Raw genomic sequence first — 12,864 nt, 5'->3', positions numbered from 1 at the left:
GGGTGACGATAAACTCCCCCAGGACCACTACCTCTTCCTGGGCTCCTCGACTGGGAGGGGTCAGAGAGCAGGGGTCAGAGAGCAGGGGTCAGAGCGCATCACGAGTTAACATGCACCTTCTCTCCCTGGACTGAAAGGCATTGTAACAGAGAGAACACACAGGGCAGGAATACACACACACACACACACACAGATCCTTTGAAGACCTCTAATTACTCTATGTTTGTAACAATTGAAAGCAACGGATGTTCTGGTTTCAACAGAACTCTGACTCTGGAAAACGACCTCTCGTTCCAAACATCCCACAGATGATGTCACCGCTGGCCGCGCCAAGTCCACGGCTAACAAAGGTGTTTGGTTTGACCTTTCGACCTTCACAAACAGATTACAGAGGATCACTCCGACGAGCCGAACCCCACGGGGGACCTCTGAATGGAGCAACATGTCCTGGAGCACATGTTTCATAAACACACAGGGGGTGGTGCTTGAAGATTGTTGTCCGTGCTGGAAAACAATCTTAGTGGTGATGAGGGGAAACTTGACTTGAGAGATGGGACACTATGAGGACATTATTATAACAGTGATGTCTTGATGGACACTATGAGGACATTATTATAACAGTGTTGTATTGATGGACACTGAGACATTAAAATAACAGTGTTGTCTTGGACACTATGAGGACATAATAACAGTGATGTCGATGGACACTATGGGGACATTATAATAGCAGTGATGTCTTGATGGACACTATGGGGACATTATAATAGCAGTGTTGTATTGATGGACACTGAGACATTAAAATAACAGTGTTGTCTTGATGGACACTATGGGGACATTATAACAGTGTATGTATGACATACTACCTGTGGAATCTCACCTGGACAGACAGTTACAGTGAATAACATGACAAAGTAGCTTTAGGGTTGGAATCTACCTAGTTGGAATCTACCTGGTTGTGGTTGGTATCTACCTGGTTGGTATCTACCTGGTTGGAATCTACCTGGTTGGAATCTACCTGGTTGGAATCTACCTGGTTGGAATCTACCTGGTTGGAATCTACCTGGTTGGAATCTACCTGGTTGGAATCTACCTACCGCTGTAATAGGGTTGGGATCTACCTGGTTGGTATCTACCTGGTTGGAATCTACCTGCCTGTAGTAGGGTTGGAATCTACCTGGTTGGTATCGTATCTACCTGGTTGGTATCTACCTGGTTGGAATCTACCTGGTTTGGAATCTACCTGGTTGGAATCGACCTGGTTGGTATCTACCTGGTTGGTATCTACCTGGTTGGTATCTACCTGGTTGTGGTCTGTATCTACCTGGTTGTGGTTGGTATCTACCTGGTTGTGGTTTGTATCTACCTGGTTGTGGTTTGTAGTGGGGTTGGTATCTACCTGGTTGTTGGTTGGTATCTACCTGGTTGTGGGTATCTACCTGGTTGTGGTTGGTATCTACCTGGTTGTGGTTGGTATCTACCTGGTTGTGGTTGGTATCTACCTGGTTGTGGTTGGTATCTACCTGGTTGTGGTTGTGGTATCTACCTGGTTGTCGGTATCTACATGGTTGTGGTTGGTATCTACCTGGTTGTGGTCGGTATCTACCTGGTTGTGGTCGGTATCTACCTGGTTGTGGTTGGTATCTACCTGGTTGTGGTTGGTATCTACCTGGTTGTGGTTGGTATCTACCTGGTGTGGTGGTATCTACCTGGTTATCTACCTGGTTGTGGTCGGTATCTACCTGGTTTGTGGTACCTGGTTGTGGTTGGTATCTACCTGGTTGTGGTTGGTATCTACCTGGTATCTACCTGGTTGTGGTTGGTATCTACCTGGTTGTGGTCGGTATCTACCTGGTTGTGGTCGGTATCTACACCTGGTTGTGGTTGGTATCTACCTGGTTGTGGTCGGTATCTACCTGGTTGTGGTCGGTATCTACCTGGTTGTGGTCGGTATCTACCTGGTTGTGGTCGGTATCTACCTGGTTGTGGGGTTGGTACCTGGTTGTGGTTGGTATCTACCTGGTTGTGGTTGGTATCTACCTGGTTGTGGTCGGTATCTACCTGGTTGTGGTTGGTATCTACCTGGTTGTGGTCGGTATCTACCTGGCTGTGGTTTGTAGTAGGGCTGGTACTCGTGGTCCATGGCGCAGGCCAGCATCTTGAGAAGGCGGTGCACGGCGCTGCTGTCGAGCCGTAAGTCCAGAGGTCCGACCACCAGCCTCTTGACAGACGTCTCTTGGACAGGGGGGACCGGTTCTTCTTTAGGCCCTGTCGCCATGGTGAAGTCCTGCTGCCCTACACACACTGGGACAGAGACAGAGGGTCAGAACCACACACACACTGGGACAGAGACAGAGGGTCAGAACCACACACACACTGGGACAGAGACAGAGGGTCAGAACCACACACACACTGGGACAGAGAGACAGAGGGTCAGAACCACACACACACTGGGACAGAGACACAGAGGGTCAGAACCTCACACACACTGGGACAGAGAGACAGAGGGTCAGAACCACACACACACTGGGACAGAGACACAGAGGGTCAGAACCTCACACACACTGGGACAGAGAGACACAGAGAGTCAGAACCTCACACACACTGGGACAGAGAGACAGAGGTCAGAACCACACACACACTGGGACAGAGAGACACAGAGGGTCAGAACCTCACACACACTGGGACAGAGACACAGAGAGTCAGAATCACACACACACTGGGACAGAGACCAGAGAGTCAGAACCACACACACACTGGGACAGAGAGACACAGAGAGTCAGAACCACACACACACTGGGACAGAGACACAGAGGGTCAGAACCACACACACACTGGGACAGAGAGACAGAGGGTCAGAACCACACACACACTGGGACAGAGACACAGAGGGTCAGAACCACACACACACTGGGACAGAGACACAGAGAGTCAGAACCACACACACACTGGGACAGAGACACAGAGAGTCAGAACCACACACACACTGGGACAGAGAGACAGAGGGTCAGAACCACACACACACTGGGACAGAGAGACACAGAGTCAGAACCACACACACACTGGGACAGAGACACAGAGGGTCAGAACCACACACCCACTGGGACAGAGAGACACAGAGGGTCAGAACCTCACACACTGGGACAGAGAGACACAGAGGGTCAGAACCACACACACACTGGGACAGAGAGACACAGAGAGTCAGAACCACACACACTGGGACAGAGAGACACAGAGGGTCAGAACCACACACACACACACTGGGACAGAGAGACACAGAGAGTCAGAACCACACACACACTGGGACAGAGACACAGAGGGACAGAACACACACACACTGGGACAGAGAGACAGAGGGTCAGAACCACACGCACACTGGGACAGAGACACAGAGGGACAGAACCACACACACACACACACTGGGACAGAGACACAGATAGTCAGAACCTCACACACACTGGGACAGAGAGACAGATAGTCAGAACCTCACACACACTGGGACAGAGAGACAGAGAGTCAGAACCACACACACACACACTGGGACAGAGACACAGAGGGTCAGAACCATACACACACACACTGGGACAGAGACACAGAGGGTCAGAACCTCACACACACACACTGGGACAGAGACACAGTTAGAATGGTCAGAACCATACACACATTAACACTGGGACAGAAGACACAGAGGGTCAGAACCACACACACACACACACTGGGACAGAGACACAGAGGAGTCAGAACACACACACACACACACTGGGACAGAGAGACAGAGGATCATTAAACCTCACACACACTGGGACAGAGAGACAGAGGGTCAGAACCTCCACACACTGGGACAGAGAGACACAGACTGGATCCATTAAAACTCGGAGGAGACTCTGGATCATTAAAACTCGGAGGAGAAGAGGAGACTAGACTGGATCCATTAAAACTAGGGGCGGAGGAGAAGGGGGGACTAGACTGGATCCATTCCAAACTCGGATATTCCAAATGAGACTTCTCTCCTCTATGTGATGTACTTTCTATTCCTTAATCACCGATGCCATGCAGGTCACTGTTAGAATGATTTACAGCCACCTCTCTCTTATACAACTGGATCCATTAAAAATAGGGGGCAGAGGAGAAGAGGGGACTAAATTATTTCATCATGTGATGTACATACATTCATTACACCACACAGAACACCGTCAGAACACACAGAACACGGTCAGAACACACAGAACACCGTCAGAACACACAGAACACCGTCAGAACACACAGAACACGGTCAGAACACACAGAACACGGTCAGAACACACAGAACACCGTCAGAACACACAGAACACGGTCAGAACACCCTGAACACCGTCAGAACACCCTGAACACCGTCAGAACACACAGAACACCGTCAGAACACACAGAACACGGTCAGAACACACAGAACACCGTCAGAACACACAGAACACCGAAACAAACAGAACACCGTCAGAACACACAGAACACGGTCAGAACACACAGAAACCACAGGTCAGAACACCCTGAACACCGTCAGAACACACAGAACACCCAGAACACCGTCAGAACACCCTGAACACCGTCAGAACACACAGAACACCGTCAGAACACACAGAACACGGTCAGAACACACAGAACACCGTCAGAACACACAGAACAGAAACAAACAGAACACCGTCAGAAACAAACAGAACACGGTCAGAACACCGTCAGAACACCGTCAGAACACACAGAACACCGTCAGAACACACAGAACACCGTCAGAACACACAGAACACGGTCAGAACACCAGAACACGGTCAGAACACAGAACCAGAACACAGAACACCGTCAGAACACAAAGAACACCGTCAGAACACACAGAACACCGTCAGAACACACAGAACACCCTGAACACCGTCAGAAACAAACAGAACACCGTCAGAAACAAACAGAACACCGTCAGAAACAAACAGAACACCGTCAGAACACCGTCAGAACACCGTCAGAACAAACAGAACACCGTCAGAACAAACAGAACACCGTCAGAACACCGTCAGAACACCCTAGAACACCGTCAGAAACAAACAGAACACCGTCAGAAACAAACAGAACACCGTCAGAACACAAACAGAACACCGTCAGAAACAAACAGAACACCGTCAAAACACACAGAACACCATCAGAACACCGTCAGAAAACCATCAGAAAACAGAACACCGTCAGAACAAACAGAACACCGTCAGAACAAACAGAACACCGTCAGAACACACAGAACACCGTCAGAACACACAGAACACCGTCAGAACACTGAACACCATCAGAACACCGTCAGAACACTGCTAGAACACCGTGCACAGAACACACCTGGTCTAAAACACCGTGCCAGAACACACAGAACACCTGGTCAGAACGCACAGAACACCTGGTCTAAAACACTATACAGAACACCGTCAAAACACACAGAACAGGGTGGCACCGTCAGTAGTCACTACACATTTGGTCCCAGTCTAAAGTAACACTACAGAACACCATTTGGTCCTGGGAACACTATATAGGGAACAGAACACCATCAGGGAACAGGGTGCCCGGTCAGAACACTATGTAGGGAACAGGGTGCCATTTGGTCCGGTCTAAAGTAGTGCACTATATAGGGAACAGGGTGCCATTTGGTCCTGGTCTAAAGTAGTGCACTATATAGGGAACAGGGTGCCATTTGGTCCCGGTCTAAAGTAGTGCACTATGTAGGGAACAGGGTGCCATTTGGTCCTGGTCTAAAGTAGCACTATATAGGGAACAGGGTGGCATTTGGTGTCTAAAGTAGTGCACTATATAGGGAACAGGGTGCCATTTGGTCCCGGTCTAAAGTAGTGCACTATATAGGGAACAGGGTGCCATTTGGTCCTGGTCTAAAGTAGTGCACTATATAGGGAACAGGGTGCCATTTGGTCCTGGTCTAAAGTAGTGCACTATATAGGGAACAGGGTGACATTTGGTCATGGTCTAAAGTAGTGCACTATATAGGGAACAGGGTGCCATTTGGTCCTGGTCTAAAGTAGTGCACTATGTAGGGAACAGGGTGACATTTGGTCATGGTCTAAAGTAGTGCACTATATAGGGAACAGGGTGCCATTTGGTCCTGGTCTAAAGTAGTGCACTATGTAGGGAACAGGGTGCCATTTGGTCCTGGTCTAAAGTAGTGCACTATGTAGGGAACAGGGTGCCATTTGGTCCTGGTCTAAAGTAGTGCACTATATAGGGAACAGGGTGCCATTTGGTCCTGGTCTAAAGTAGTGCACTATGTAGGAACAGGGTGCCATTTGGTCCTGGTCTAAAGTAGTGCACTATATAGGGAACAGGGTGCCATTTGGTCCTGGTCTAAAGTAGTGCACTATGTAGGGAACAGGGTGCCATTTGGTCCTGGTCTAAAGTAGTGCACTATATAGGGAACAGGGTGCCATTTGGTCCTGGTCTAAATTAGTGCACTATATAGGGAACAGGGTGCCATTTGGTCCTGGTCTAAAGTAGTGCACTATATAGGGAACAGGGTGCCATTTGGTCCTGGTCTAAAGTAGTGCACTATATAGGGAACAGGGTGCCATTTGGTCCTGGTCTAAAGTAGTTTGAATAGGGTGCCATTTGGTCCTGGTCTAAAGTAGTGCACTATATAGGGAACAGGGTGCCATTTGGTCCTGGTCTAAAGTAGTGCACTATATAGGGAACAGGGTGCCATTTGGTCCTGGTCTAAAGTAGTGCACTATGTAGGGAACAGGGTGCCATTTGGTCCTGGTCTAAAGTAGTGCACTATATAGGGAACAGGGTGCCATTTGGTCCTGGTCTAAAGTAGTGCACTATATAGGGAACAGGGTGCCATTTGGTCCAGGGCCAGACATGAATTTCTGTTCTACTGAATGAATGGAGGGTTCAAATTCCTGTTTGATTTTGGAGATTAAACGTGTCACTTCCTCTCCCCTGTCTGCGTTGCTATTGGCTGTGGCAGATCAGGACTAATAGGCACCATGTGGCAGCAGTTGGATCAGATGAAGGACGGAGAGTGATGAAATCAGATGGGATTTATAGAATTAACCATCTCCCATTTCTCCCTCCCAAAAACATCACATTACTTCTCTGTGAAGTCAATAGCGAGTCTGCGAAACGTGCGATGACTTTGAAAAAAACAGGATCGAGTTACGTTTTAACCTAAAAAAAGGGGGGGGACAGAGAGAGGGGGGAGACAGAGAGAGACGGGGGGAGACAGAGAGACGGGGGAGACAGAGAGAGACGGGGGAGACAGAGAGAGACGGGGGAGACAGAGAGAGACGGGGGAGACAGAGAGAGACGGGGGAGACAGAGAGAGAGACGGGGGAGACAGAGAGAGACGGGGGAGACAGAGAGACGGGGGAGACAGAGAGAGACAGTGGGGGAGACAGAGAGAGACGGGGGAGACAGAGAGAGACAGAGAGAGACAGGGGGGAGACAGAGAGAGACAGGGGGGGAGACAGAGAGAGACAGGGGGGGGACAGACAGAGAGAGACAGGGGGGAGACAGAGAGAGACAGGGGGGGGAGACAGAGAGAGACAGGGGGGGAGACAGAGAGAGACGGGGGGACAGAGAGAGACGGGGGCAGACAGAGAGACAGGGGGGACAGAGAGAGACAGGGGGCAGAGCAGAGAGAGGGGGACAGAGGAGACAGGGGGGCAGAGCAGAGAGAGACAGGGGGGACAGAGAGAGACAGGGGGGCAGAGCAGAGACAGAGAGAGACAGGGGGGGGACAGAGAGAGACAGGGGGGCAGAGCAGAGAGAGACAGGGGGACAGAGAGAGACAGGGGGGGCAGAGCAGAGAGAGACAGGGGGGACACGGGGGAGACAGAGAGAGAGAGACAGAGACGGGGGGAGACAGAGAGAGACAGGGGGACAGAGACAGAGAGACAGGGGGGACAGAGAGAAGGGGGAGACAGAGACGGGGGAGACAGAGAGAGACAGGGGGACAGAGAGAGAGAGGCGGGGGGACAGGGGGGAGACAGAGAGAGAGAGAGAGACGGGGGAGACAGAGAGAGACGGGGGAGACAGAGAGAGACGGGGGGGAGACAGAGAGAGACAGGGGGGGAGACAGGGGGGAAGAGAGAGAGACAGGGGGGAGACAGAGAGAGAGGGGGGGGGCAGGGGGAGACAGAGAGAGGGGGGGAGACAGAGAGAGACAGGGGGGGACAGAGAGAGACAGGGGAGACAGACAGAGAGAGACAGGGGGGGACAGAGAGAGGGAGAGACAGGGGGGGCAGAGCAGAGAGAGACAGGGGGGGGACAGAGAGAGACAGGGGGAGCAGAGCAGAGAGAGACAGGGGGACAGAGAGAGACAGGGGGGCAGAGCAGAGAGGGGGGGGACAGAGAGAGGGGGGACAGAGAGAGACAGGGGGGCAGAGCAGAGAGAGACAGGGGGGGGACAGAGAGAGACAGGGGGCAGAGCAGAGAGAGACAGGGGGGGACAGAGAGAGACAGGGGGGACAGAGAGAGACAGACAGGGGGGGACAGAGAGAGAGGGGGACAGAGAGACAGGGGGGACAGAGAGAGACAGGGGGGACAGAGAGACAGGGGGCAGACAGGGGGGACAGAGAGAGACAGGGGGGCAGAGCAGAGAGAGGGGGGGGGACAGAGAGAGACAGGGGGGACAGAGAGTCCTGTGGCGACGGTCGGTGACGAATCTGATCGGTTGCCACCGGACGGTCTCATCACCGGAGGCTGAACACCGATAGGAAAGCATTCCACATTGATGACTGTAGCTCCCTGACACCATGACACTGATCCACACATCACTATGGGTCTGGCAGTACAGACTGACACCATCAATGTTTAGTTTAATTTAGAGGATTATCTGAGCTGACAGGGGGGAAGCTACAACCCAGGGGCTGGCTGCAGGAGGGGGAATGTAGAGAGAGACGGGGCGGGGGGGGGGCAGGAGAGGGGGGGCAGAGAGAGACAGGGGGGGGGCAGAGAGAGACAGGAGGGGGGGCAGAGAGAGACTGGGGGGGACAGAGAAAGAGGGGGGGGACAGATAGAGACAGGGGGGGCAGGGAGAGACAGGGGGGGACAGAGAGAGACAGGGGGGACAGAGAGAGACGGGGGGGGACAGAGAGAGACAGGGGGGGGACAGAGAGAGACAGGGGGGGAGGACAGAGAGAGACAGGGGGGGACAGAGAGAGACGGGGGGGGACAGAGAGAGACAGGGGGGGGACAGAGAGAGACAGGGGGGGGACAGAGAGAGACAGGGGGGACAGAGAGAGAGGGGGGACAGAGAGAGACAGGGGGGGAGAGAGGGGGACAGGAGGGGGGACAGAGAGAGACAGGGGGTTAATGTTACTGTGGGTCAATGTTACTGTGGGTCAGTGTTACTGTGGGTCAGTGTTACTGTGGGTCATGTTACTGTGGGTCAGTGTTACTGTGGGTTGTTACTGTGGGTCAATGTTACTGTGGGTCGATGTTACTGTGGGTCAACGTTACTGTGGGTCAATGTTACTGTGGGTCAATGTTACTGTGGGTCGATGTTACTGTGGGTCAGTGTTACTGTGGGTTAACGTTACTGTGGGTCAATGTTACTGTGGGTCAGTGTTACTGTGGGTCAGTGTTACTGTGGGTCGATGTTACTGTGGGTCAGTGTTACTGTGGGTCAGTGTTACTGTGGGTTAACGTTACTGTGGGTCAATGTTACTGTGGGTCAGTGTTACTGTGGGTCAGTGTTACTGTGGGTCAATGTTACTGTGGGTCAGTGTTACTGTGGGTCGATGTTACTGTGGGTTAACGTTACTGTGGGTCAATGTTACTGTGGGTCGTGTTACTGTGGGTCAGTGTTACTGTGGGTCGATGTTACTGTGGGTCAATGTTACTGTGGGTCAGTGTTACTGTGGGTCAGTGTTACTGTGGGTCAATGTTACTGTGGGTCAGTGTTACTGTGGGTCAGTGTTACTGTGGGTATGTTACTGTGGGTCAATGTTACTGTGGGTCAGTGTTACTGTGGGTCAATGTTACTGTGGGTCAGTGTTACTGTGGGTCAGTGTTACTGTGGGTCAATGTTACTGTGGGTCAGTGTTACTGTGGGCGTTACTGTGGGTTAACGTTACTGTGGGTCAGTGTTACTGTGGGTTAGCGTTACTGTGGGTCAATGTTACTGTGGGTCAGTGTTACTGTGGGTCAGTGTTACTGTGGGTCAATGTTACTGTGGGTCAATGTTACTGTGGGTCAATGTTACTGTGGGTAACGTTACTGTGGGTCAATGTTACTGTGGGTGTGGGTCAATGTTACTGTGGGTCAATGTTACTGTGGGTCAGTGTTACTGTGGGTCAGTGTTACTGTGGGTCAGTGTTACTGTGGGTCAGTGTTACTGTGGGTCAATGTTACTGTGGGTCAGCGTTACTGTGGGTCAGTGTTACTGTGGGTCAGTGTTACTGTGGGTTACTGTGGGTCAACGTTACTGTGGGTTAGTGTTACTGTGGGTTAGCGTTACTGTGGGTCAATGTTACTGTGGTTAGTGTTACTGTGGGTTAGTGTTACTGTGGGTTAGCGTTACTGTGGGTCGATGTTAATGTTACTGTGGGTCAGTGTTACTGTGGGTCAATGTTACTGTGGGTCAATGTTACTGTGGGTCAATGTTACTGTGGGTCAGTGTTACTGTGGGTCAGTGTTACTGTGGGTCAGTGTTACTGTGGGTCGACGTTAGTGTGGGTCGACGTTACTGTGGGTCAGCCGTTACTGTGGGTCAGCGTTACTGTGGGTCAATGTTACTGTGGGTCAGTGTTACTGTGGGTTATGTTACTGTGGGTTAACGTTACTGTGGGTCAATGTTACTGTGGGTCAGTGTTACAGGTTAATGTTACTGTGGGTCCTGTTACCTGAGATCATTTACTGTGGATCAATGTTACTGTGGGTCAATTTTTACTGTGAGGTCACTGCTCAGAGAAACATGTTACTGTGGGTTAACATTACTGTGGGTCCGTTACTGAGGGTCAACGTTAGTGTGGGTCCGTTACTGTGGGTCAGTCCGTTACTGTGGGTCCGTTACTGTGGGAGAAACAGTGTGAGTCGATGTTAGTGTGAGTCATGTTCTGTGGGTCACGTTAGAGAAACAGTCCGTCAGTGTGGGTCGAGAGAAACAGTCCGTCACCGAGAGAAACAGTCCGTCACTGTGGGTCAATGAAACAGTCCGTTACTGTGGGTTAGAGAAACAGTCCGTCACTGTGGGTCGATGTTAGAAACAGTGGGTCAGTGTTACTGTGGGTCAAGTTACTGTGGGTCAATGTTACTGTGGGTCAGTGAAACAGTCAGTGTTACTGTGGGAGAAACAGTCCGTCGGTCGATGTTAGTGTGGGTCGATGATTGTGGGAAACAGTCCGTGGGCCGAGAGAAACAGTCCGTCACTGAGGGAAACAGTGTCCGTTACTGAGAGAAACAGTACTGTGGGTCAGTGTTACTGTGGGTCCGTTACTGAGGGTCAACAGTCCGTCACCGTTACTGAGAAACAGTGTTACTGTGGGAAACAGTCAATGTTACTGTGGGTCAGTGTTACTGTGGGTCAGTGTTACTGTGGGTCAAGAAACAGTCAGTGTTACTGTGGGTCAGAGAAACAGTCCGTCACCGAGAGAAACAGTCAGTGTTACTGTGGGTCAGTGTTAGAAACAGTCCGTCACTGTGGGTCAGTGTTACTGAGAAACAGTCCGTCAATGTTACTGAGAAACAGGTCACGAGAGAAACAGTGTTACTGTGGGTCAGTGTCACTGAGAGAAACTGTGGGTCAATGTTACTGTGGGTCAGTGAAACAGTCCGTCACTGAGAGAAACAGTGGGTCAGTGAGAAACAGTCCGTCAGTGTTAGAGAAACAGTCCGTGTTACTGAGAGAAACAGTCAGTGTCACTGTGGGTCAGAGAAACAGTCAGTGTTACTGTGGGTCACTGTGAGAGAAACAGTCAGTGTTACTGTGAGAAACAGTCAATGTTACTGTGGGAAACAGTCAATGTCACTGTGAGAAACAGTGGGTCACCGTTAGAGAAACAGTTAACGTCACTGGAGAGAAACAGTCAATGTTACTGTGGGTCAATGTTACTGTGGGTCAATGTTACTGTGGGTCAGTGTTACTGTGGGTCAGTGTTACTGTGGGTCAGTGTTACTGTGGGTCAGTGTTACTGTGGGTCAAAACAGTCAGTGTTACCGAGAGAAACAGTGTCTGTGGGTTAGAAACAGTCGTCACCGAGAGAAACAGTGGGTTAGCGTTACTGTGGGTCAAACAGTAGTGTTACTGTGGGTTAGAGAAACAGTTAGCGTTACTGTGGGTCGATGTTAGTGTGGAAACAGTCAGTCACTGTGGGTCAATGTTACAGTCAATGTTACTGTGGGAAACAGTGGGTCAGTGTTACTGAGGGTCAGTGTTACTGTGGGTCAGTGTTACTGTGGGTCGATGTTAGTGTGGGTCGAGATTGTGGGAAACAGTGGGCCAATGAGAGAAACAGTCCGTTACTGTGAGAGAAACAGTGGGTCTGAGAGAAACAGTGGGTTAACGAGAGAAACAGTCAGTGTTACTGAGAGAAACTGTGGGTCACTGTCACTGTGGGTCAAACAGTGGTCAATGTTAAGAGAAACAGTCAATGTCACTGAGAGAAACAGTCAACGTTACTGAGGGAAACAGTGTGGGTCGATGTTACTGTGGGAGAGAAACTGTGGGTCGTTACCGATGAGTGTGAGAAACAGTCTGTGGGTCACGTTACTGAGAGAAACAGTCTGTGGGTCAATGTTAGTGAAACAGTCGATGTCACTGTGGGAGAGAAACAGTGTTACTGTGGGTTAGCGTTACTGTGGGTCGATGAGAAACAGTCGATGTTAGTGTCACGTTACTGTGGGTCAACAGTC

The 12,864-nt window shown here is 50.9% G+C and overlaps 1 protein-coding gene across 1 annotated transcript in view; it reads right to left on the bottom strand.

Annotated features, from left to right (window-relative positions):
• Nucleotides 1-12,864, bottom strand: part of LOC135519836 (intermembrane lipid transfer protein VPS13B) — a 764,993-nt gene that overhangs the window by 674,457 nt on the left and 77,672 nt on the right. The window contains 1 exon segment of the mRNA XM_064945043.1: nt 2,101-2,301. Within this exon segment, the coding sequence (XP_064801115.1) occupies nt 2,101-2,301 (201 nt within the window).

This window comes from Oncorhynchus masou, chromosome 29 (assembly GCF_036934945.1).
Source record: "Oncorhynchus masou masou isolate Uvic2021 chromosome 29, UVic_Omas_1.1, whole genome shotgun sequence".
NCBI classification, from domain to species: Eukaryota; Metazoa; Chordata; class Actinopteri; order Salmoniformes; family Salmonidae; genus Oncorhynchus; species Oncorhynchus masou.
The sequence above is the reverse complement of the archived record's forward strand: the minus strand, read 5'-3'. Positions and strand labels throughout refer to the sequence as shown.